This window comes from Phaenicophaeus curvirostris, chromosome 1 (assembly GCF_032191515.1).
Source record: "Phaenicophaeus curvirostris isolate KB17595 chromosome 1, BPBGC_Pcur_1.0, whole genome shotgun sequence".
NCBI lineage: Eukaryota > Metazoa > Chordata > Aves > Cuculiformes > Cuculidae > Phaenicophaeus > Phaenicophaeus curvirostris.
This window is the reverse complement of record NC_091392.1, coordinates 100951627-100979258: the sequence shown is the minus strand read 5'-3', so window position 1 is coordinate 100979258 and position 27632 is coordinate 100951627. Positions and strand designations below refer to the sequence as shown.

Genomic DNA, 27632 nt, shown 5'->3' with positions numbered 1-27632 from the left:
AAAAAATGCAATGTGTTTCTTGTCTATATATTTTTATTCATGACAATATATTTTCACAGTTGGATAGATTTAACTAAATTAGTAGTTACAGTATTTGTTCAAACCAATGCATTTTTGCTGGCATCTGGTAAGTAAACGTTATCCAATTTTTTTTTTTTTTTTTAGGCATCAGCTTCAACCAAATCCACACAATTTAAAACAACAGTAACTCACCTTCATCACACAAAATTTCTCATCCACAACAAAAAAATCCCAAACTCTTCTGTTGCAGCTGCTGAAGTGTAGTAAAGGGTTAACATAAAATACAAATACACAGACTTCAGTCAAGGTACATCTGATCCTCCAGTTTCCACATAAGCCCATAAAGGTGAACTGGGCAGGGTAATACACTTTCTGTGACGATAAGTGCTGCCTTCTGGAGAGGGACCTTACACCCTAGAGAAGCCATTCTGCCACTTTCAGGTAGAAAGATGAAAATATAAGAATTAAGTACTTCCAGCTGCAAGGGATGGCTGTTATGCAACCAGCTATTTCTTCAAAGCTAGGTGGCAGCTGCATGGGGGTTTTGTCACAACATTTCTGTATTGAGCCATGCAAATAAGTCTCACTTTCCAAAGTACTATTTTAAATGTGATTGTGAGTGTGAAGTAGTATTGCAAGTCGGGACAGAATCTGTCTCTAACTTCTGTCACTACCAGCTTGCCTTCTCCATACCTTATTTCCCCTGGGTCTTTTTTGTTGTTGTTGGAACTCTGCAATCATATTTTGACTTCATCTTCACTACCCTCTAGACCATACAAAATTTCTTAAAAATATATACTATAAAATACAGCACAGAGCAAGTGTTTCTAGAGATATGTTTCACAGCTTGTAATACTGGAAGTTTCTCTCTCCTTAAATTCACCCTTTATCTTCTTCTGTTTGCTAAATTCAACAAAACCATAATGTCTTATCAACTAAATAAGCCTTCCTCAGGTATCATTTCCTTTCCCTAATCACTGACCACTGATGCTATCAAAAAGCAGCACTAAAATAATTATTATCCCTTCAGATTTTACTTGTCTTTCAAGGCAAACTCTAGAAGTAGACTGACCCAATACAACACAGATGGCTCCTACTATAGGAGATGGAGTTTAACTTTCTAAAGAGAAGCACAAAGTCTTCTTGAACAGGAGAAAAAAGGCGTGCAAGCAAATTAACAGAACATGTAGTGGACCAGGACATGAAGCAGTAGGTAATCAGAGCCAGCTGTTGGGACTGCACAGTTTCATCAGCTGTTGGGACTGCACAGTTTCATCAGCTGTTCACCATTACCTGTAAAATCTGAGCTGCCTAGAAAAGGATGAACAGGAAATAGAGAGGAAACAACTAACAAGGCTGGCTGCTCTGCTAGAGGAAGGATTTGTCTGTTAGCTTTTGAGTGAACACAACCAAGAAAAAAATTAAGTAGGAGAATGCAATTTAAGATGTGTACTGAAAGTGTAATGGAAGCTGGACAACTTGCTGTTCACCAATTTAGTGAGAGGAAAAACTTGCTGACTCGTTCTGAATCCTGCTTGGAGATTAAACTCTTTTGCTTTGTTTAGCATCAGGAGTACTTGTAAGTATTACCTTGATGAATATCTGGGTAACAGAAGAATTTTTTTCTGTTTCTGATAAAATGTTTACCTTCTGCATCTGATTTTCAGCGCTGATCTCCTGCTGATATTTTATGGTATTACTTTTTACTGTGATCTAACGTGTATTTCCTGAAGACTTCCTGCGGCCCTTTCGGTCTGGAAGTAATGAGGCTTCTGGCCACTCTGTGTGAGAGCTCTAGCTTTGAAGACCCATTACAAAATTCTGTCCAATTTATGTTAGGTTTAGATGTGAGTTGCCACCGAAGGCCGTAAGACATGATATTACATTTACATTAAATGGTTATACATAAGTTGTCAAATTAACATAGCTGTGTTAATCAGAAGAATGACATCAGAAGTATGACATCATATCTACCAGTTCTAATGATTTTAATCACAACTGTTTCAGACAGATAGTCCGTCAAATAAACCAAGGGCTTCTGGTTAGGATTTTTTTCCTCATTTTGAAAAATGGAGACAAGAGTCGCTTCAGCACATGCAGTATAAAGACCTCGTGATACTCTTCTCCACTGTGGTGGTTTATTGGTGGGGTTTGAATGTTAGATTTAATTTTTTAATGGTTTGTAAATATATCTGCTGTGCGATGAAGCTAAAATCTCCCCCAGCTGTGAACCAGCTTCCCATCAACATGTTGCTAGCTCACCTTGGAACCACTTGAGCCAGAAGAGAATGGTAAGAACCAGCATTTCTGGTTGCACTTCTGACACAGAGTGTGATATCGTGTTCATGTTTGTGGGTCCTGGAAGGAAAATGTCACCTGGTATTCCTAAACATGCAGAACAGCTTTTCCAAAAGTACTAGTGTGGCAAAGATGTATAACTCCCATGATGCACAGACAGGCGCTTCAGTCCTACATCTGCCAGGGGATGTCTTTTCACAGTTTCTAACTGCTAAGCTGGGAAAACACTTGTATCTTTCCTATAACACTTCCTGGAACAAGACTACAATCAAAAGTATGTTTTGTGAAAAGTACAGAGCTGTCAGCTATAATTAATGCAAAAGCACTTCAGGTTGAATTACAGTGAAGGGTTTAAACTACTTATTTTGTCAGAATTGCTTTTTTTAATTTCCTTCCTCAACAACAACAAAAAAATTTTTTTTTTTAGCATTTGTTGGCATTTTTAGCACTGCCTTAAAAAGCATAACTTGTTTCTTTTTGCAAGACTTCCAAAATATTTTGAGAATCATTTCCCATTCATTACTACTTTACATACCCCAAGCCCTTAGAGCAGTGGTAAAATCTTTGCCTATTGTGCATTTTTCCAGTATCAATAAAAAAAAAAAAAGTGAAGCAAGCACCTACTCATCCACCAGTAACAGACTTTAAATGCTTTCTTGTCCTAGGGCAAATTCCAGTGCAACTTCTTTGATAGTGTTCAAGCAACCTACTCCAAGAGTGGAGTTATACATAGTGTTAATTTGATTCAGAATCATACAAACGATAGAACTTCAAAATGTAATTTCATAATTTGATTCTCCACTTTGCATGGACATATTTTGGAGACAGGGAACTCATTGTGAATCCTGATGCAGTCTCAGCTGTTGCTAGGCATAATCATCACTTGCTAACAAACAAAGGGGAAGATACGACTACAGAATATATAGCTTCCCAGATCCCACTATAGTTCAAGTTCTTTAAGGTCAAGCTGACAACTATTAGCACTTCCTTAAGGATCTGAGACCATGCAGTCTTCACTGAAATAAGCGTTTAAAGAGCTTCCCTGTCCTATAGCTACATAAGACTATTTTGTTACTTGTTCACCTCAGTAAAGCTCTTTGGTGTTAAAGAAAGGGACATTGAGTTGGAAATTCAGGAAGGCATGGTGCAAGATATACTGCATCATGTTGGTGGCTTGCAGTGTGAGCGAGGTGCCAACCCAGGCAGGGCAGCCCCAGCAGTGTGCCCAAGTGGCCAAGAAGGCCAAGGCATCTTGCCCTGTATCAGAAACAGCGTGGCCAGCAGGACCAGGGAAGTGATTCTGGCCCTGTACTTGGCAGTGGTGAGGCTGCACCTTGAAAACTGTGTTCAGGTTTGGGCCCCTTATTACAAGAAGGACATTTTGTTCCTGGAGTGTGTTCAGAGAAGAACAACAGAGGTGCAGAAGGGGCTAGCGCACAAGTCGTGAACGAGAAGCGGCTGAGGGAACTGGGGTTGTTTAGCCTGGAGAAGAGGAGGCTGAGGGGAGACCTCATTGCTCTCTACAACTACCTGAAAGGAGGTTGTGGAGAGGAGGGAGCTGGCCACTTCTCCCAAGTGACAGGCGATAGGATGAGAGGGAACGGCTTCAAGTTGTACCAGGGAAGGTTTAGACTGGACATTAGGAAAAATGTCTTCACCGAAAGGGTTATCAGGCACTGAAACAGGCTGCCTAGCAAAGTGGTTGAGTCATCATCCCTGGAGGTATTTAAAAGAACAGGAGACGTAGGCGCAGGAATAAGGTGGACAGGTACAGCTGGACTCGATGATGTGAAAAGTCTTTTCCAACCAAGCAGTTCTCCACCGCCTCCACGTTACTCGCGCCTCCGAGGCGGACGGTGGATTCGCGCAGGTGCCCGGCTCCCACGCACCTCGCCTGCCCGCGGGCTCCGGGACTGCGATTTCCCGGCGCCTGCCGCGCGGGGGTTGCCCCGGGGCTCTGGTCTCTCCACAGCGGCCGCTCCCCGCCCCGGGGCTGGGCTCCCCCCCGCCCCGCGGCAGCCGGCAGCGTTCCTGCCCCTCCGCGGGGCGCGCCCTGCCCCGCCGCGGCCCGCCCCTCGCAGCTTCAGCGCCGGGGCTGGACAGCGCCCCCGCCGGCCCGGCCCCGCCCTCCCGCCGCTCATTGGCTGGAGAAGCCTTCGCGATTGGCCCGAGCCGGCCGCCGCTTCAGCACCGGGGCCGGACAGCGCCCCCGCCGGCCCGCCGCTCATTGGCTTGGAGAAGCCTCCGCGGAGGCGGGTCCCCTTCGCGATTGGCCCGAGCCGGCTGCCTCTTCAGCACCGGGGCCGGACAGCGCCCCCGCCGGCCCGGCCCCGCCCTCCCGCCGCTCATTGGCTGGAGAAGCCTCCGCGGAGCCGGGTCTCCCCCGCGATTGGCCCGGGCCGGCTGCCGCTCGCCGGGGCGGGACGCGGGGGGCTGGCGCCTCGCTCGCGGCTCGAAGGCTCTCGAGAGACGCCCGCTTTTGTTTCGTAACCCGGCGTCTCGCGCCCGCCCCGCCACCACCTCATTGGCCGCCCGGCCGAACTCGGCGACTTCCTATTGGAGGGCGGACGGCGCCGGTCACGCGCCCGCCTGCGGGGGAGGGGCGGGGCCCAGGGGGCGGGGCGGGGGGCGGGGCCACGGCGCAGGGCGGGCCGGGGTGTGGCCCCGGGGGCGGGCCGGGGGCGGGGCTCCCGGCAGAAAGGGGCGGGGCGAGGCCAGGGGAGCCTCGCAAGCGGAGATTGCCCTTGTGTCTCGAGCCGGGGAACGGCTGGGAGCGGAGCGGAGCAGCAGCCTCCCCGCCAGCGCCGCCCCCCGCCGCCGGGACGGGGCAGGGCAGGAGAGGCCAGCGGACGGACGGACGGACAGACGAGCAGGGGCAACGGGAGCGAGCGAGGGCAACGCTCCGCGGGGGGAACCTGAACCTGCCTAGCAGCACCGGAGCCGGTGGAGAGAACCGCTCCCCCCCGCCCCCCCCCCCCAACCCCGTCCTCCTTCCCCCCCTCCCCAATCCACCCCCGCGACCCTGGTCTTCCTTCTCCTCCTCCTCACCCCACTGGATACAGCGAGGGAGACACTGCGTCGGAGGCGGCGGCGGCGGCGGCTCCTGCGGGGGGAAGGAAGCGCCCGGAGAGCGGAGCGGCGGGAGGCTGCGGATCTGCGTGCCTGGCGCCCACCCAGCCCGAGGGGAGCCCCCAGGATGCGGCTGAAGCCCGGCGCGCTCCTGCGCTTCTACAGCCTCTGCGGGATCCTCGTACAAGGTACCGCCTCCTCCTCCCCACCCCTGCCCCGCGCCGGGAGGGGAGGGGAGGGACCCGGGGCGGGGGGGAAGCACCGCAGCGGCCCTGGGCATCCCTGACCCCGTTGCCCACACCCCCGCCCCACTTCTGACTCCCTTTCCCCTACCTCCCCTCTCCTTCCTGGCCGCCCCCAGCCTCCCGTTCGGGCAGCGCTATCCGACGCTAAAGCACCGTGCGGTTGTTAACCCTTTCTGCCTCTTCCCACCCTCGTTCGCCCTCCGCGCGACCGTCTTCCCCCCCCCTCACCCTCGCAGCCACCCTTTCCAACTCCCCGTCACCTCCCCGGCCGCAAACGTGGCACCGAAAGTGCGAGCGCTGCCGCAGCAGCATCCTGCGCGCCGCAACAGCATCCCGGGAAAACGTGCGGGCTCCCGGTGTGCCTCCCCGGCAGGGAGACGGGAGGGGGACGTGGGAAGGAAGGGGGATGGCGGGGGCGGGAGGGCGGGGGGGGGGGGTGGTGGTGTCCGTGCTTCGTTTGCGGGATCTCGGCGGCGGCGCGATGCGAGATAGGGAATGTGTGTATGTAGGGTAATCGGATCAGCCGCGGGTTCAGAAGCGGATCCCTTCCCCATCCTGCTCCGGGCGGCTCATCCTTGCAGCTAGTTTCCCGACTGGATGCATTCCTCTTTTTTTTTTTTTTTTTTTTTCTTTCTTTCATCCCCTCCCCGCCGCCGTTTTCCCTAATTACCGCTCTCCGTCCGAGTCGAACGGAGCGGCCGCCGCACGGAGATGCGCGCTGCTGCCGCGCCGCTGCGCCTGCCTGCGGGAGACCTTCCCCCAGACCCCTCTCTCTCTCTCTCTCTTAATCCCCGTCTCCCGCTCCTGCAGGGGAAGGCGACCGGGCTGCCGAGCCCGCGGCACGGAGAGTTTGCCTCCCCCTCCCATCCCCGTTTCCCCTAGCACCACCGAGCGCGGGCGGGGGGAGCCGGGGAAGGCGGCGGCGGCGGGTGGGAGCGGGGTCAGGGAGCCCCGAGCTCGGGGGCGGCGGGGAGCCTCCCTCCGCGTTGTTTCACTTTTGGAAGGGAGGAACGAAGAAACGATTAAACTAAGTGACCTTGTAAGATGTGTATGTATCTTTTTATTCCCCCCCCCGCGCCCCCCACCTCGCCTCCGTCGTGCCATTTCGCGTCAAGTTTAATATATTTCGCGTTTCCTTCGGCTGCGCCGGGCGGTCTCCGCGGGCAGACCGGGAGCTGGGAGCTGGAGCTCCGGTAGCTGGAGACCCCGAAACACGCGACCCTCATCCCCCCCAAGCCCATCGGGCAGCAGCCTCCCCGCTCTACCTCCCCGGGAAGTTACCGGTCGCGGAGGCGAGAGCGAAGGGAAAGGGGGAGCGCGCTTGGCACCCGCGAAGCGCAGTTTCATCGGGCGGATTATTTGTATTCTTTCCCGATGTTTATGAGTTGCCCTGTACGTCACCGCACAAGGAGCTGCTGTGTTGGGGCCATACAGGATTATTTATTGGGGCATGTGTGGCGGGCTGCACCTGGGGGTTGGCTTCTCGCTGCCTTTTACATTTCCCTGTGAATTGTCAATTCATTGCCCTGCGAAGAAGAAGGGGGGGGGGGGTGCGGCGGGGGCGTCTGGACTGACTTTCTGTCACCAATAAAATCGGGGCTGCTGCTGGAGGAGGAGGATTTGATCTTTGGGAAGATGCAATCAGCCGCATTCAGCGCACCGCGGTTTTGAGAGTAAACCGGTGATTAAAAACAGTGATGCCTTTCACAGCAGTTAAGGGAGTGTGCCAGGCGAAATGTAACTCTGTGAACTGCATCAGGTATAAAACATGTTGCAAGGAAAGGGGTGTAATACAAATCTGACTGTTACTGAGTGAAAATAACCAGATTGGGCCTGTCCTTGCAGATGGGGGAAAGCGATGCTTAACATGTTACCCGGCTTGCCGTCCATGTGTGTAAAACATCTACCCCTTTTTCAGTTTCTCACACGGTTAGTTTTTTTCAGCTCCTGATTAAAACTGCAGTCAAAAATACTTAGGTAGCCTGTGTAATGCATTTCTGCAGAGTGCAGAGGCATTTCTGCTGGGCACTGCTAAAAATAAGGGGTGTTATAAAGAACCTGTAATCCTTAGACATAAGTGAGAGGAAGTAATTTCTACTACCCTTTCCTCCTAAGGTAAAGGAGAACCGAAAAGATGAGTAAACAATTTTTAGGGGAAGACTGCCCAATGGGGACTGTATCTAATAGAATATAGAAGTCTTTTGGTCCACCTTATAGTACTACTTCATAACCGTTGTTTTCTCAGTTTGTGCCTCTTATTTTAGCACAACTATCGGACAGCTACCATATTAGACACGTTTCTTGTTGGCAGCTTTATACCTGCATTTAAATATTTTTTTTTCTGTTGGCCTGGTTTGCTTCCCCAAATTGTGTTACAAAGTGGCTCAATGGAACCTAATGATGCCTCTGATTTTCTGTTATGGGATATGCAGGTTTTTCGTCAGTTCTGTATGTAAATGAAGATCTTTGTTCTGAGGATTCAAAACACCTCTGGATTGTAACTAAGAATGGTTCCTGTTAGTGAAACTACAGCTAATTAGTTTAAAGACAAGGTGACAAAGAGTCAAGCTCATGTGTGTTCTGTATGGGAGTGTGCCTTTCTGACATGATCTGTGGAGAGACTTGCTTAAGGAATCTGTCCTGAGTATTGATGAAGCATCAGCTGGGGGAAGAGAACATAGAATAATGTTTCTCAGCTTGTGTGTGGAATAGCATTAACAGCAAGTAGTCCCTTCAGATGGAAGGCAAAAGAAGTAAAAGAGCTCAGTGTCAACTGCTTGCTGTGAAAGGGGAGTGGTGAAGGTGGAAGAGGGAGTAATAACATGTTGAGCTGAGAAGCAGTTTGTCAGCTGAGTTCAGGTATGATATTAGTCTGCTCTGCCCTCTCCAGCGTTTGCTGTGAAAATAGTAGGATCTCAGTCTGCCGTTGTTCTTAGCTTGTGCACTGTAATGATTCTGGAGTACTTAAGCCATGTCCCAAGGGATTAAACTATTACTTATGTTTACAGTCACTCTTACATTTTAGTTTCATTCTGATTGTTTTTTCTGCTTCATGAATTTAGCCTTCCTTAGACAAAATTTAACAGTTGGAAGGCAGCATATATTTAGAACAAGTACATTATCTGAGCTGTTTGAATGCAACATGGAAAGTAAGTTCTCTATTGTAAAGAGTTATCATGTGAGAAACTCTAATATTAAAAATAGTTTTGTTGGATTTATAATATACAGATACAGGTTAAGATTATGCTGGAATTGTAGCTGCTATAGCCCCCTGCTGTGTGATAATGCAAATGGCATCTAATGCCTTAATGTACTCTGCTTCTGAGAAGACACTGGATAGTGCTGGATGTGATAGCAAATGATCTACATTCAGTTCTCTGCCAACACCAAACATATCTTTTCAATATGTTTTCTTCAGATACTTCAAATTCTTGCAACCTGTCTACTAATGAAAATGATGTAAAGACACTTTAATTTGTCTGAAACTGTGATCAGTGATGCAACAAATCACTGAAGACAGATAATTGCATATGAGTGAGACTCTTTTTCGTAAGCCCATATATATTACAAGGAGAATTAAAAAAAAAAAAGACAAATATGCAAATGGGTACTTCTCAGAACATCTAAACTGATGTAAGACAAAACTTTCATGCGTTATTCGGAATCTGTGTATCTAGGTTCTGGTTTGAATTTTTGATAGGTTTTCTGTTAGCAAAATATCGGCAACCCAATGCTGTATGCATAGGTATTATCTTGACAACTAAATGTTGTTAGACTAATACTGCGTACAGCAAGACAAAAACATGTTGATGTAATTCTGTAGGTTCTGTGAAGATATAGGCAACTACAGATTAGAAGACAGTAGTTTTGATACAATCTTTATTAGGAATATTTTACACAAAATTTGAAGTATAAAATGTATCATTCTACTTGATGCCCATCCTTATGACTTCTGTCAGTCTAGTGAAGGCTTGGTAGTCTTATTAGCTGCTTAGTTCTAAGGTTGGTTCATGTTTTATGAATTTGTTTCTTCATGTATTTTTAGTGCTAGTCATCATACAGCAGTTCATGTTAAGTTTTAGAACATGAAGTAACCGAACAATCCAGACTACCATTGATAACCTCACACAGCTTCCCTGAGGAATATATGACTGGGGATCACTCACTCTCATAATATGTAGCAGTCTTGCTTTCACAATATTTATCAAGGTTTTGTCATCAGTTCAACAGTAAAAAGTTTTGAAGTTTCTCATGGAAGTTACTCCATGGGAGTGTTGATCAAGAGAAGCACCTCAATTGAAGCACATATGTTTTTCTTGTCTATTTTCTTGTTAGTTCTCTTTTACATTCCTAAAACAAAACACAACAATCAAAAAAAAAGAATTAAAAACAGTGACACTCCATCTGCTTTTAAATCTACTTAATTGTTGGTTGCAATTCCTTTATAATGTACTGTAAATGTTTTTAAGCCATGGACTTTTATTATGGGAGCCTTAATTCTTGCGATTAGCTTTCCAATCACTCTGACCTGATCCTACTATTGACAAAATATGTTGAATGTGTTTACCCTTACTCTTTCTACCAAAGAACTGATCTCTTAATATTGCTATGTGAACCCTAGATTAGATATTTATTTATTTTTTTGCTTAGGCATCAGAAATGGTGATTAAGTAATTAGTAACTATTGGATGTACGGTAAAGACATGAACATGGACGTCAGGTAATTGCCAAGAGAATAGCAGTATAACCAAGGTGTGGTTGGCTGTACTAGAATGATGCTCTCTTCATATAATATTGAAAAAGTAGAAACAGAAAATACTGTCATTTTCCTCATAATGCTTTCTCCAAGAGAAAGGAGGAGTACTTCAATTTTGTTTTAAAACCTGAATCTAACAACAGGCTAATTCTGTTAGGCACTCAAAAAGCAATGGAGGGTCTTCTCTAGAGAGAATGCCACCAACATGCTTTAAGGTATACATTCCTAAGCAAAAGTAGAATGGTAAAACCATTAGAAATAGTTTAGTAAATGTCCCCTCTGGGTGGACAAGGAAGAATGGCCTCAAGCTGAAGCAGGGGAGGTTCAGACTAGATATCAGGAAAATATCTTTCACAGAAAGGGTCATTGGGCAGTGGAACAAGCTGCCCAGGGAGGTGGTTGAGCCGCCATCCCTGGAGGTCTTTAAAAGATGGGCAGATGAGGTGCTCAGGGACATGGTTTAGTGGCAGATAAGTATGGTTGGACTTGATCAAAGAGATTTTTTCCAACCTGGTGATTCTGATTCTATGATGATTCTAATATTAAGTGTGATCTTATTGAGCATATCCCTTCTTCCCAAGGAGTTTTTGAGGTTTTTTCAAAAGGAAGAAAGACAAATAGCAAATTCCAGTGGCAAGGAGTAACTTGTAAAATCATTATTCCTCTTAGGAATCTGCCCTCGAACAGCTTATCTTTCTACAGAATGAAAACATTTTGGAAAGAATGGAGTATTTTGAACAATGAATGTGGATATATTTTGCAAGTATTCTTAATGTTGTGGGGGTTTGTTTGAGGCTTGTTTTGTTTTTTCTATTTCAGGATCTTTCCCCCTTATTTTATAACTGAAAATTAAAGACAAAGTCTAAATGTTTACAAATTCTCTTATGTTAATGCACAGCAGGCTCAGGGTGGGTGCTTTAAATGCCAATATATAGGACACTATCATAATAGCATTTTAAGGAGGGAGAGGATGAAGCATTGGATGTTTATTTTAATGACAAATAGAGTGCTAACACTGGAGTCTGTGTACTGCATCTTCCAGTGCTTTCTTTTAATATTAATGTTTCACGTGTGGGACTTTCTAACATGAGGAACTAGGAACAGTCAGAAAGGATTTAGTGAAGAATATAGGTCATTATTTTTGTTGTGAATGGACTGGAAGACTCACTGTTTCTTCTTTTAACAATACTTGCCTGTTTTCCTATCTTCTTTCCCTAACATCTGTAACTGTGACATATAAAACCATACTTGCATCCTTTGACATCCTTTTATTTGAAAAGCAGGGATCTTGGGATCTATGTAATCCTTATTCAGGAGTGTTTTTGCTGTCTGCAAAGTCTGTGATTTTGGAGAGAAAGACCAGTTTTCCTAAAACATGAGTTGAGATATATGTACTGCTTTCTAGTTTAATTGTATGGCTTTTGGAAAGTATGGAGTTTTTTGTAGCTTTCACACTTTAAGTAGCAGTGAATTACTGTTAATATAGTTTTACATTACTATAAATTCATAAATCTAACTTAAAAAAATATTTTATAATACTCAATTTAAAATTCTCCTTATTTCTTAAAGAGCTGTTAAAGAATATTAACTGCTCATAAGCAGCTGCTCTTCAGTTTTAGAAAAATAACTAGTGTATAGTCTGTGTTTCTCAATTTGAATCCTTGAAGTTCTTTTAGAGCTGAAGGTTTCTGGTGTGTATGTGTGTGTGTACATATATACAGTTCTACTAACATAGACATATATCAGTAAACTCTTGTCCGGCTTATTCTTTGTTCTGTGAATGTAGTTGGAAAGGCTTAGGTTATTAGTAAAACAGCATGTGTCATCATATATACAATATAGTGGTTGTCTGCATAGCTTTGATATTCCCTGTATCTTAACTTTTCTGTGAACAGTTTGCTGACTACCTGTCTTTGTTGGATGATAAAGGTAGCGCAAGAGAGACTGTTTTCTATGTTGCAGGTAAAAATGTTCTGTTTGTGTTTCAAACTTCTTATATACCACAAAATTAATAAAACAGTTATTCTAATAGTGGTAATTCAGTTGCCAAATCTTAGCTAAAGTAACCTGAATATGCTATTACATGCAAAAATAATTTGTGCCTGCATACAAAGATGTGGTTATTCCTTTCTGGATGTCATCAATATGTAATGCATTGCATTATTCGCACTCCTTCTGGCAGAAACTGAATAGGTCAGCACAGCTATACTGACCCATCTGTCTAAGACTAATAAACTCTGGCTTTTCAAAGTTCAACGCTGGAAACTCCACAGCTGTGACTGACTGACAGCTCTGAAGAGAATAAGACCACAGTACTTCACAGCAGCAGTTGTGGTACGCACTTTGGTATTTTCAATTTGTTCCGATATTTATCCCAAATTGACCTACATCTGCTGGATTATCAATGTAACTTGACCTGCTTTTACTCCTGCTATGCTATAAGGCAGGAAGGCTGTTTTGGTTAGTCCCTAACAAGTGGAAAAGCCATACTATTTGAAGCAGAAGCAATCAGTTTTTAGATTTATGTAGGGCTTAAGGTAATTGAATTTGCTAATGAAAAAACATAGTATTACTTTGCAATAAAAAATTATATTCTGAATATAACAAAATATCAAGCAAAAGCACGGGGATGGTACAGCCAAAATCAAGATGGAGTCTAATATTAAAATTTTCTTTTAATTAAAGCATTGCACAAAACTTGCTCCAGTATTGAGGTCATTTTATATTTATCCCTTTCAAAGGTGTTTGTCTTCTTCCTTTAGTGTTAATGTGTTGGGGGTTTTTTATGTTTAAATCTTGACATGCTGTTCAGTGTTTCATTGTGATATGTTCATTTTTTCATCTTTTTCATATATTTAATTGTGATCTGTTAATTTTTTCATTATTTTCATATATTTCATTGTAATATATTCATTTTCATATGGATAGAAATTGAAGAACAGCAAAGAGGTCTCCTTGGTTTGCAGTTTATACAGGAAATGCAAAACTTCATTTGATATCTGAAAACACTTGTTCATACTTCAGGTCATCAACAGAAAGAAGTTCTTTTTATATCTTCAGATACACAAAAATGTTGAACTGCAGCTGTTTGCAAATTAGAAAATGCAGTGACTAGGGATATTACTCCCTAAACTGACTGCTATTCAAGCATTAGCAGAGTATCTCAAATCTATGGCAGGTCACTAAATGGTACAATGTACAAGAATGTGTTGTATTATTTCCTTTACATGAATTTTTTGTTAACATCTAAAATACTATTACTGAAAATAGAACTTCTTTCCTGTAAGTTTGGAGGAAATCTTAAAATAACATCGCAATTTTTCATGACTTTAAGTAACATGTGAAATCTTATTCATTAGGTAAGCATGGCATTGCAGTTTCCTCTTAACTTTACCATTTTTTAAACTTTTCTATTGCATTTGCACATCTCCAATAATGTTATTGATGTTTCCAGGCTTATATAATGTGGCCTTATAGTATGTGAAAAATAAGTGAGACCTGAACTAATGTGGAGGAAACTATAAGTACCATCTGGTTTAATGATAATTTTGGTTAATGCAAGATGGTATCTGTACACTCTAAAGGAATCTTTTCCATTTTAAACTGAAACCAATTGTAGCAAAGTTAGCAACACTTAACTTGGAGGAGATTTTCAGAACCTGAAGTCTGACAGTTACTAGGACATTACATATTAAAAGAGAGCATGTCTAATATTTTACTATAAAACAAATCAGCAGTGAATTAGCTTCATAGGCTGTACTTTCTCTAAAGGCTGGAGTCCTGAACTTAGAGTTACAGTCTCAGGATATATCTTGACATCTTTATAGACATAATAAAGATGATGCTTACTTGAACACAAATAGTACATAAGTAAGTTAAATTTGGGCTAGCTCGTTGACTATTTGCTCAGCTTCTTCTGAACATTCTCCTTACCTCATTTGGAATTTTTCTTGTCAAGTATTTGTCATATCTCTCTTCACTAAATATAAAGTTTGTGAGTTACAAACTGCTGGTTAGTGCTTCTTTTTGGTATGTAGAATGTATACCATTCTTAGAGTGAGTAAACTCATTTGCTCCTTCAAGAATGGTCCACAGCTCAGATAATTTCAGTATTTTCCCCATAAAATAAGTTTGAGTTTTAGAATTGGATCAGACAAAATTTAAAATGTTTTCTGCTTCCTAAATAATTTTTGTCTTGAAAACTTTGAATTATTATTGCTTCTTTGTGTTCTGAATGGTGAATTTTGGAGATGATAGGGAAGACATGTAATCATTAGAAATAGGTGTGCTGTTGTTTTTTTTACTTAGGGTAAATAAAAACCTCAGTGACTGATAGACTTACTTATGGGATATTCACATGCTTAATACAAGATTAACGTAAATTCAAAATAGCTTGGTATATGAGATTTTTTTTAATTAATATGCTCTAATATACTTTGTGTAAGCAGTACATGTGTGTAATTTAAAAGAATGTGATTGCAGAATTTCCAAAATTATCTTTGGATTTTGAGAAAAAGGATTATATCACATTTTGTAAAGATTTGCTTTTGTTTGTAGAAGAGAGTGATAATTCTGTTATACAAATCCATGTTTTCTCCTGATACGATGGAAAATGGAGTAACAGGAAATCTGGACAAAGAAGACAGTTGAACATGTTCTATAAGGGGTATTCTTCATTTACGGTGACATCTGTATTGCAGGATTTGAAAGCGCAGATGCAAATTGAAATACACTGTAAACCCCAACAGGAGAATAAAACCCAGTAGTCTATATCGTTTAGAGTGAACAAATGAGAACTTGCTGATCAATGAATTGTTAATACCATAGGCTTTTTTTCTTTTAATTGATCATTACATATTCTTGTCATCTGAACAACTTCTAGAAAGGAAATAGATTCAGAAATCGGTTTCAAAATAGATTACTAGCTGGTCACAGTTAAATGTGGAGTAATCTCCCTGTCGACCTTGTTTGTCTAAGATACCTATCAAGAAAACCAAACTTCTCGTTTCTTCTGTTGCTGTTGTGAGGAAAGAGCAATAGCCCTACTCTGTATGCATGAAGAGATTTCTCTTCTTGAGATGGTGAGGACAAAGGCCTCAAGTTTGGATCCAGTATAATCCGTTTACATTAATGTGTCAGCTTTGCAAAAAGTGACCTATGCCATGCCAACACTTAAGTGGCCTTCATGGATGATATGTAGGTGGGTAAACAGGTGGGAGACAGGCAATGGGGCAGCTTATTTTCTCTAGGAATAAAACATCCCCTCCAAGATTACCACAAAAGCATTTGCTGTGAAAGACTAAGACATATATGAAAATGAGACTGGATACAACTTCAGACTTGCATGATACACAGTGTACTACTTCATCTTTTCTTGTGCTCTGACACTGCCTTTTCTTTTCACCAGGAAAGGGAATGCAGCACGTGAAGGGTTTAGGGCAAGTACATTCAGTGGAAGCTACGAGAGAATGTCATTCTCTCTACCTTGGAGGAGAAAATACCTGGGAGTGATGTGATAGGAGGTCTAGATTTAATTTTTTTTTTAATTATTATTATTTCCTTTTGTTTCCCCTGCTTCTCTGTACATTCCCCAAATGTATTCTAACGGAAGAAGAGAAGAGGGGAGCTAGTGGGAGTTAGTCCCTGGCACTGGGACATGACTTCTGTCAGGGACATCAGTTGCAGAAGCTTTTTAGTGAAGTAGTCAAAAGGCTTTATTCTCTTTGCCTCTTGAGAGCCTGATTATTTTGCATTAGTACAGCTTGGAAGACTTCTTACAGGCGTTGTTAGGAAGGGTCAATTTTGAGAGCTGAAAATACTTTTAAAAGCTACTGTATGAAAAACAGGAATTTAAGTGAACTTAAGCATATTGATGGAAGTATGCTGCATGAGATCATTTCAATGTAGCTTCACTTATTTTCCTTGTTCTAAGCTAGGTAAGTCAATTATCCGATTTGAACATTTTGTTCAAATGCAGCTGAAACTCTTTGTAGCTGCAGTTAACTCCCATTTTTTCTACAATGTTACAAGACATGCCATCACAGTGTAAAATACCATACTATCCAGAATAGCGTGCTTTATTTCAGTTAAAAGCCTTATGGAAAATATCAAGTGCAATGTATACTAGTGTAAGAAATCAGAGTTGACTGATAAACATCATCTCCTTTGACTGATATTTTCAGAAATAAATTGCCACTGCTGTTGTGTCCTGTTGATATGAGCAAGATCTTAGAAAATCCAGCATGTCTTGGAAAATAGACTAACAGTTGTGTATGTATAGCTGTGTGCTTATGAAATTGAAACACAGGCAGCTATGGTAGTAAAATTTGGTTAAGATGTTTGCATGGTAGGAATAGATTGTTTCTTGGGTGTTGCTGTTTTGTCATGGTAAATTTCTGGGTTGTTTGAATACACATCTCATTCTGTAGCAGGGAAGTTCTTGACATGAAAACTTTCAGTCCAACTAACAAATATCTATCCCATTTCTGAAAAGTTTCTACTACTTGCAGAGTAGAAAAGTAAAGATGAAACAATTTGCATGAGCTATAGTTTTTTTATGTTTATGTTATGAATGTTTTGTATCTGGAATACATATGTACTATGAAGTGTCAGACTGCTGTATGGGGGACTCGAAACAAATACAGTGTTTTGGTTAAATTTAAGAAATGATCCCACAAGTAATATGAGGGATGTATAAGCAATCCATTCAGTGTTTATGGTGCTTCAGAACAATAGCTGTGTTATTACAAGTCTCTAGCATTCTTGCACTGCAAGTGTGTTTTTGCACAGAATGTACTTGTAAAGTATCTACATCCGATGCGTTAACTCCTGACAAACTTGTTAGTACTGTTAGCTATGGAAATATGACAGACTTCATTGTAGAATACATACACGTATGTGAATAAAGGTTACAAAAATAAATCAATGGATGATAATATTTGAAAACTTTTAAATAGAGAACTAGGTGGTGCTGTTCTTTCATCTTTGTAGTTTAGCTGAATTTTTAAGTATGGGCTGAGAACACCAGGCTACTACTTTTCAAGAATAAATTTAGCTGTGTGAAATGTTTGATGAAGTTATTGTTTCTGATTTCATTGAGAGTGCTACTTTGAGAGCTAATATCTGCACAATACGACACACTGTATTTCATGTGGAACTATTGCATGCAACAAATGGTTTAGTTTTATTCAGCATGGTGATAGACTTTCTTTTATTCTCAGTTTCAATTACTTCAGAGTGAATTCTAACAACTTTTTGACCCTTTACTTGGCTGCATATTCAGGATTATTTGGTCAGATCAGTTTAGCATGATTAGATGCATGAACCTTTGAGTCATTTTCCATTGTTGGTTTCTTTAACATTTTGAGCATAATTTGCTAACAGCACAATGAGATTATCAATAATAGCTGGAAGAAATTTGTTGTAGCTGTGTGGTAGCAGTATATAAAGCCCAGTTAATTAAGCAAGAAAGCTAATTTATTAAGCTTTCTTCCATTGACAAAAAAGTGTAAAGTTTTAATCACTGTCTTGTCTCAACACCATTAATGCTGTAATAGGAAGTAGTGAAGTTAGGCTATAATAAACCACCTGGGATCTAGATAGATTTGTTATATCAGTGTTCAATATTGCAGCAGAATAATAAATGACTAATTAGAATCCAGCTTCAGTATGTAGCACTTTGGTAGAGAATGCCTCTCACTTACCACCACTTAAACAGGGATGTTGGAAGAACAGATGGAAGGTAAAGAAATAACAGGGAAAATGTACTTCTGTACTGAAAAAGTGATGAAAAAGTGCTGTAGCTAGGTCAAACTTATGAATGTGTTTGCCCTAAGCAGGTAATTACTTATCAAAAAAAAAAAAAAGCTGTGCTGTTAATAGTCACAAATGAGTGAGTACAAAACCACTTTCTTGCAGTTTCTCTCCCCTATTCTTTCTAATTGCTGCATTGTAGAGAGGAATCTAAAGCAGAAAGTCTGGTTTGTACTCCTTGATTGTTCATGAGTAAGCATAAAATGCTTTTACTTTACTTGGATTAAGATTTTGTAAAATATGCAAGTAATACGCGTAGTATTGCAAATTAATACCTACCAAGGTTAAAAAGTAATAATTCCTTTTATGTTGATTTTTGTAAGACTTCAGTGACCAAGCTGTCATTATTGTCGTTCCAGTGTTTGAAAAGTACTAAAAGGTCTTTTGATTCATTTTCGTAAACCTAGAAAGAATCCCAAAACAAATCTAATTCACAAAGAAGTAATTTTTAAAATCCCTTTTAATTCCTGGAAATCAAGTATTCTTGAGACCAGAGCAGAAGCTGCCTTTGAGTAGTATACTCCTGCATTAATAGACTTTATACAAAGTTTTTGTGTCTGCCATTAAAACTTGTTAATAAAACCTCACTCCCATATTTAATTCAGTGCTTGGCATTTACTTATTCCATAACTGGAATAAGCAAATTGGAGGTAGTCTGCTAACCCATACAAATTGAACCACTATTTACTTTCAAAAGGGATGTGTTAATAGATTATAAATTGCTAAGTGTAATTTGGTACAAGTGTGCAGAAGATTTCTGAATGCACATCATAAACTGAAAATTAAGCTAGATATCTTAAGTTTCTGTTTTCTCCTGCAAACTGCAGTTTATTTCAAGTAGTAATTTCTTTTCCACTCTTCTGATTCAAAACAAATAAAACTGACGATTTGTATACTGTATTCTAGATAGGTTTGGGCTGTTAATAAATAAATGAAGGACCACTTCCAAGTCTTTCTAAGCAGTTAAGTATGAACATGTGAAAGAGTGATGTGTTAGAGTCCAAGCTACTGGTATTTTACTGAGAGATTTGTATAAGTTACAGATGCTTTTTAAAAATTTAATTTGAGCTGATTGCACTGGAAGTGTGATTCCTAAAACATTCAAAAATTATTTTTAGTAAATGGATGTTAGTACTTCCTCAGATCTGAGGAAGAGAGAGGGTTGTTATTATTATTTAAAAGCAGAGCCAGTGAAAACAAGCTGAGTTTTGATCACATCTGTTCTGTGTAAATTCTGGGAAATGCAACGATTCCAAAAGCATCAGTAAAACTTGGATTTGCTTTCTGACTACATTACAATAATGCTAGGTTGTGTTTTGTTCCCCACCCATAGTATTACCTGTATGGGGAGAGATCTGAACTAGGTACTGAGTTTTAAGCAACTTCTCTGTTTGAACTTATTGAGGTTAGCACTGTAGTGTTTCCTTCCCATAGCTTACACTGCAATGAATAATTTATATATGAAATGCAAGATAGCACCATGTGTAAGGTTACTTTTCTAGTCCAGTAAAATACCACAATGTAAAGAAACCATAAACTATTTCTTATTTTTATATGTGAGAAAATGTTATGTCCTCCTTCAACATTCTTTGATTTCCAAGATCTCTCATGTTTTGCATTCAATTTTCAGCTTTTATTCTCTTTTAATCTGCACTTTCATCTCTCTTCCTGCATTGTCTAGTTTTGTAGGTTGTTTTGTTCTTATGTCAGCATGCCAACACAAGACTTTATATGGTCAATGTACTAAATCGGTTGAAAAAGGAAAGCTGAATAAAAATGAAATTATCTGTTTCAGGCCAAAATATGTAGAACATACTCTCATCTGAAACTTCATACCAGTATTTTCTTATCTCAGAATAAGAAAAACACATAAAGTAAAGTTTTGTGGGATTTTTTTTTTCTTACCTTATTTGGATTTGAGTAAGAATAATGGAGGTAAACAGTAAACATTACTTTCCAATTTAGTAAAATATAGACAACCAAGAGCAATTTAACTTCCATTGTACCTATGGAAGGGATACAGGTTGTGAGAAGGGTACAATAGAGAATTACTTTGTTTTTCATAACAATAATTCTGCATTTTCTCTGGCTGTACCACTTTTAAGTTCTAAGATACTCTTTTTTCTTTTTATTTTTAATATTTGTGAAGCCTTTCACGTTGTCTTCATAGTTTTTAATTTGCCACAGTTGCAGTAACTGTTAACTCTCAGCTATTGTTAAAGCTAAACTCTTTAGCATAACTTCATTATAGAGTATGACTCTCGTTTGATTTTTTTTCAGTACAGAGATTTTAAATTTGCTGTTAAAACCGGCTGAACTCTTTCTTCCAAATATGTGATTTAAAGGAAATTTATTAAATATTTATAGTTAACATTTTCCTTCTTGTCTGTGAGAATGGGATCTTGGAACCTTTTGGTTTAACTTTTTTAAGCATAGTTCATCAGTTCTAATTAAATTGAGCTCTAAGGCTATACAGGCTTATGGTAATGATAGAAGTGGTTTTTTTGAGAGTTGTTTCATAGTGTTTGTCATGATTAATTCCTCTTGAAAACCTCTATCTGTGCATAAGATTGCAAACAGGGGAATTAAATGGAAATTACAAGATAGACACAGAATTGTGTTTGGATACATCTGTCCATATCAAAACTGTTAACAAATGATGAACAAGATAGGGCAATTATTGCATGTTGTTTGAACCCAATTCAATTATTTAGTTGGCTGTGTGTGAATATTCCCAATGTCCAGGAAACAAGATATTTGGGGTTTTTTTGCTAGCCATCCCCACTTTCCCCTGAACCCCTGGAGAATTTAAATTGTGTATAAAACTTGGCTGACAACATTAAAAAAAAAAAAAAATTGGAATTCCAACTCTTCTGCCATGAAGCCAGTTGTCTAAAATTAATCAAAGAGTGTTGTCTCTTTTTATTTGTTGGGGAATGTTATTTGCAATTCTGTTTGTTTTCATTGTGAAACACATGAGCATTGGTATCTATGCTCAGATAAAACCAAGATATTGTTACTGCAGCAGAATAACTTGTGTGTTGTCTATATTTTTTTGCAATTGCAATTTGATTTGTAGGTATAGTCCATGTGTACTCTATAACTGTTTCTGAAAATTCAAAGGTGCAGTCATAGTATGTGAAAAGTCATTCAGCTGCCCAGGAGTTCTTTTTCTGGTTTTTTTTTTCAATTTGCCAATTTCTAGTCTGTATATCTTAAGTAATTGCTCTAAAGAAACCTCATACTTATAATGGGATTGTTTTATCTATACTTATTTGTCAGCACTTGCGTCCCAGAATGCGTATGTTAAATAAGTACTACTATTTTATAGTTTGCACTTATGCATTCATTTAAATTTTCCGATGACACCGGAAAATCAAAACCTCTTCAAAACATCAAAAATATGTACTACTTTGAAGTGTTGATGTCAACACAATTGAATTATGCAAGACCTGTTATCCATTAGTTGAATAGAATCAGAATTAGGTTATTCCAGGTCATCATGGGTCACCTGATTAATGCTGGATGTGAAAAGCTGTACTACATTCTGACCTTTGTCCTGTTTTCATGAAACAGATCTTCCTCACTGAAGAGACATAATTAGTTTCTATGGAATGGATGTATGCCCACTTGCCATTCTTTAAATGCAACATTGCAGGGAACTATTTCAGTTAATTTCTGTTAAATTCTTCATTGTTTGAAGCTGCAGGAGTGTCTGTTGCAGTTATGTTAGAAGTGTGAATTTCTTAGACTCCAAAATAAGCTGAACAAATAGAAGCAGAAGTGTAAATACTTAAGAGTACTCTGAAGCTTTTCTCTTGTTTTGCAAGCACTTGAGATTATTAAAACTAAAAAAGTAGTTTGAATTAGTAACAAATATAACTGTTAATGTGACTTCTTCTTTTCACACAAACTAAAATTTACATCATCAGGAGGTCACTTGAAATGCCTCTAGTTTTACACTGAATTTGCTTTAATAGTTGTTTTCTTTCTGAGATTTCTTTGTTAAGAAGTAATTCTCCTGTAAAAGATTAGGCTATTTACTAGCAAGGTTAAAAGGTAAAGTGTCTAATAAAATATGATAGATTTAATTTTATTATGTATTTGAAGTACATCCACTAAATTTTCAGTGGCAGACTTATTGTTTTTATTATTGACTTCCTTAGACTCAAATGAGGAGAGCTGCCAAACCACATCTTAATGCGCCTTGCTAGTAATGAAGTTTAAAGACTGATCTTGCTAATCTACAGACCTGAGTGTGCGCATATGTGTGGAGAAGGACAAGATTTGCAATACTAGAAGGCATGACTGGGTAGTCATACGGAAAAGACTTCAAGTTAAATTTAAACTTGCATCCTTTTCTTTTTCTCAGACTGTACTAAGCTCAGCAGCTAGTAAAAAACCTGTAATTGGTTGAGGTTTACATGAGTATCCTATTTGAACACTGCTTCTCTGATCTTTGAGAGATAAAGGCATTTTTCCAGTTTAAAATGAAAGAAAGAAAGTAAGAATGCCCTCTTCTAATGTTGACTTACCACAATTGAGTCAAAATTACTAGATCGGATTCTTTTACATGTAATTCAAATAATTAGGGAAGCACTAGCACTTGACGAAACGGGAAATATTTTCTGAACAACAGTTCAGAAATCTGCTTCACTCGTGATAGTTAACTGGAAAAATCTAGAAGTAAGCAAACTGTAGTGCTGCAAAAAAGGAGTAGAAAACAGTTGATAGAGAATGACGAATTTTTAGGAGGTATTCTTCATGAGATTTATGCTGCTATCCATTCTATATCAAACTTAACCTGAACATGTTTCATGGGTTTTGGTTGTCTTTTTTCTTTTCAGAAGCTTGAACTTAGGACCAACTTTCCCCCAATGATACCATATTATCTATAATATCTATGTAATTGTTCTCAAAATTTCCTAACTTCTGTATTGAAAAAAAGATCTCAGGAATTTGATGCCATGAGAAGGATCTTTAAACCAGTTTAGCTTAAGTCTCTTATAAATAGATAAACCACGTGTTATTCTCCTGTCTCCCTCTTTAACCACTCTCCACTGTCAACAACAGAAGTCTGTAATCTAGGTGCTTCGAATTTGGACTTATATCACAGTGTTTTTCTAAAAATACAAACAAGTGAAAGCAGGAAGTTTCTATAGCTGCAGCTTCTTGAAAAATAAGCAGCAACACAAGTTGGATCAGTTACATGAAACTCATGAGTGTGTAGAAGAGTGACTGAAATTGGAGTTGGGTAAAATTCATGACATCCTAGGAGCACATGGAAGATCTTTTATCACAGGAGAAAAAACTATCTTTTTGTTCGTATGTTTTTGGTTTTTTTCATGTAAGCTGGGAATTTGGCAGTGGAGTTACATATGCAGTGGGGCTTTCATCTGAGGTTCACCAAAAGCTGTTAGTGGTAAAGTCATACTCTTGTAACTTTGATTCAACTACTGTAATTTTGGGGTTGACCATGAGTACTTTCTGCACCTTATAATGCTGCTTCATTTGTCTAGGACAGTGCCTTATGTCATAAGACTTTTTATTTGCTTTAAGGCAAATGATGGTCTGATAGCTTTTGCTTTTTTGGAAGAATGGCTTTATGTGCATGCTGACATTTCTCAGCAACCACCTAGGCAAAGCACCTCCTGTGATGGCATTGATCTTAACATAGCTGCAAAAATATCCCCACCTTCTTGAATAGTGCTAGGCAAAAGGAGTGGACATGGGCTTTGTGTGAGTTCTTTGAAAGGCATTTTGATTTATTTTTTTTTAATCTATTGATCCTGTCACTGAAGTTTTAACAAAGTTGTCTTTTTAGTCAATAAATGGCAAATTTGGAGAGGTAGTATTTGATGTGAAACTAAGCTACTGGCTCTGCTTGCACAGCTTAGAACCTTAGGTACTTTAGAATATGGCAGATTTATTCATTGTCAGCTCTTGCACTTCCCTAACAATGCTCAGCTACACAAAACATGTTGGTGGGTACTGATGGGTACTTCTCTGTCAGCTGAGGAGAGATCTAGGAGAAATACTGAAGTAGTAGGCAGACAAAGAAGGTGAGAGGACTAAAGTGAAAAAGCAGATCTGTCCCCCTGCTGACAAGCTCAACTTTCTCCCATTTCTTGTTAGCTGCATTCACATAGTAACATAAGATATTAATGGTGAGTTAAAAGACGGGAAAATGCATAGGGTTCTGAAATGATGGGTGGAAAGGAGAGGGAGAGAAGTAATGTACAATAGTATGACAGAAAGTAGATACACAGAATGTGATTTGAGGCATGAAGGGGACACTGCCTGCTGTAAGGCACAGGAAAATAATATGAACTGTTTCAGATGGAAAGAAATGCAAAGATCCCTGCTATGTGTAGCTAGTCTGGCCTCAAGACACAGTTTAGTTGTAAACAGATTGGCACTTCAAAAATATTTTTTAAGTTCTTCATTAGAATTAAGAAATTATATGTTTTGCACAAGGTTCTGTTCCATATACTTTCTGTAATAAAAGCAGAAAACAGTCTTTAGGATCAAATATTAAATATCAATGAATGGTTATCAATGGATTTTTTTTTTTTTTGTAATAGCGCAAGTTTGTTATCTTATTACCTCACTGTTTCCTATATAGGACCTCGTTAATTCTCATGATTTACTTGTTTCTGTGATTAGTTTTCCTGTGTCTGATTCCAGAAGAACAGCTTGAGTGACTTCCTCGATTCTGTTCTTATACAGGGACAAGTATCTTATACTTATGTTCCAAATGCAGTGTGCTTGACTAACCTTAATCCAGAGGGTGAATATCCTTCTATGAACAGAGCCTATAATAATAGTTTTCAGAATACATATCAGCACTAATCTGCTGTTCTAAGCTGCCATATAATATAGTCTCTATTATTAACTAAGAATTCATTTTTAAATAAGATTAGGATTTTTTTTTAATAATCCTTCCTTATTTTTAATGTCCACTACTGCTGGATTACTGCTTATGCCATTTACAGGCACTGTCACATTTGGAGACTAGTGATTTTAATTTTTTTTTTTTTTTTGCTTTACTTCCAAGTCTGAAGCTATCAGCTTAAACCAGGAAACTCTTTAGAGCATGCAAAAGGAATTACTAGCTACAATTCCTAATTTCTGAATGTTTTACTCCTCCAGTGCTCCAAGTCATTAAATTTTTTCTAGATGTAGAAACCTATTGTTCTTCCCAAGTTATCATCAGTAAATTTAGTTAGCACATTCAACCTGTATGGAAGTGTTGCTTATGAGAATGTTAAATCATGTTTGTGCAAAGAACAATATGAGGCTCTCCAGAAATAAGCAGAAGCTAGTAGAATTTATTTTTCATATGATGTGCAAAATTTTCTGCCTTGGGACAACCTCTGAGGATATTTAATTGCTACCTTTTATTTCTAGTAAAATAAGTATTTATTTTTTTTTAATTTTATCCAATATGACAGTTATCACACTCAAAATATTCTACAACTTTTGATGCAGAACTGAAATTTGCTTTACTTTTTAATTAAAATTCCATTGGCATTACATAAAAATTGTATACCGATGGAAATATTTTTCCTTCTTCAGTCTTCTTTGCAAGACTTTACTTGTTGGTAGTTCTTTTTATCATCATGAAAGCATGAATTTTCTCATTCCTTGTTTTGTTTTTATGATTACATTTTATTATAAATGTCCCTGTTTTCAACAGGTTTAGGTGAAAATTGATCAGAGTAGTCTCTTGGTGTAGCTATTTATTCAATGAAATCAAAAGCTTCTCCAATAGGTTTTTGGGTTTCTTCCATTTGATTAAGATGCCCTTTCCAAACAAACTCATGTGAAGGCACTGAATCTAAATATCTTCCACATCTTGGTGAGCTTCGTCCAGTTGCTTTAATTTTTCATTTTGTCCTTCTGAAATGAAAATTATTTATTTCAGGCTTGGTTTTGTTTATCCTCTAGGTAAATCTGAAATGCTTTCTAGTTGTTCAGTCCAAAGATATATTCTGCACTGTGATTTGGCTATTTAACAAACAAATTTACTTGATACTGATATGGCAAAAAGTCATAGATCCCATCCTAATCAGATTTCTTTGTTCTCAATACTGGTACTGCATGTTCTTGAATGCATATCTGGCAAGTTGAAAACTCTAGAAATTAATTAACTTAGAGTAGTGTCTGTCTATGGAGCAAAACCACCAAGCTGTCAGTAGAGTTTTAACTTAAAAAAGGACAATCTCTTCCAAAATTCTTCTGTGGGTTACAGTTACAAAAGAGAGAAAACAGGTGGCATTTTATTTTTACTATTCAACTGCTTATAAACATTTACTTCTGCCTTTGAATAATGGCTTTTACAGGCTTGCAGGATTTTTTTTATGACTGTAGAATAGCATGACGATAATATAAAGAAATTATTGCTTAATATAATGATAGCTTTAGTTTAGTAAAAATGTAATTTTTCACCTGGGAACAGTATACTGGCATCACATTTGTTTAATAAGAATTAATTGATTATTAGTGCCTATAGTTTTTAAATGAATTCTTGACCATCTGTAGTTGTTCATCTAAACAAGTATAAATTCTAAATTTTATAAAAGTTTTTCATGACTTAATTTGCGTTAATATGTGTGTATATGCATGTGTATGTATAATTTAAAAAATAGGTGAGGAATGTCTGTTGCATTGAATTATGCTTGATTTTCACTTTTGTAAGAAGGAAAATCTATCTTGGTATATTTTTACTTGTGGCAGTTTCATGTAATGTGACTAAGGCTGAAGTTTTTAGACTTATACTTTTCCCTCTAAAAAGCTTACAACAGTGAAGTTAACTGTTTATTGAAAGTGACTTTTAGAAAACAGGTCTTGCACTTATCTACTCACATTTCTTCTATAGCATATAGTTATATCTTTTAAGGATCTATTAAGGATGTTAGTAGTCTGTGGATGTATATATGTAAACTCTCCTAGAACATTTTACAAGCATGTTACTGCACACTTAATCTAATAGATGTTCAGGAGCAATCTTCAGTTTCTCCTTTGCTTGGTCAGACTTTGAAAATGCTCCCTTTGCAGAGCATATTAGAGCAAGACTTCTGAAGAATTTCTTCAGAAACTACAGCATGTTTAAGATCATTTAGACACCTGAATGGCTGCCTTGTGAAATCTACTCATTATACGGTATTCAGATAATTCAGATTTATCTACAAGTCCGTTTAGGTTGATGATCTTTCAGTAAGCACCAAGACAATGATTAGAGAAGATTTCTTTCCATGATAGTTACTGAAGGAAGAAAACACATTCGTATCAGGTAACTGATCCATTTCCACCAGACTACTTTCATTGATTCACTTTAATATTGGAGCAGACTAGAAAGTAATAATTTGAAGAGTTCAAAATTGTGGTTACTTGCTGTGTTTACCACCAAGGACTTCCATCAAAATCTT

At 39.3% G+C, this 27632-nt stretch overlaps 1 protein-coding gene across 3 annotated transcripts in view; it reads left to right on the top strand.

Annotated features, from left to right (window-relative positions):
• Nucleotides 1–5296: 5296 nt before the first annotated feature.
• CADM2 (cell adhesion molecule 2) overlaps nt 5297–27632 on the top strand; it is a 662737-nt gene continuing 640401 nt past the window's right edge. For 2 of the 3 annotated variants that reach the window (XM_069870090.1, XM_069870080.1), the window contains exon 1: nt 5307–5576. In XM_069870090.1, the coding sequence (XP_069726191.1) occupies nt 5516–5576 (61 nt within the window). In that variant the 5' untranslated portion in view covers nt 5307–5515. Of the gene's footprint in view, nt 5577–27632 lie in introns of all 3 variants that reach the window. The other variant, XM_069870099.1, reaches the window with a different exon arrangement.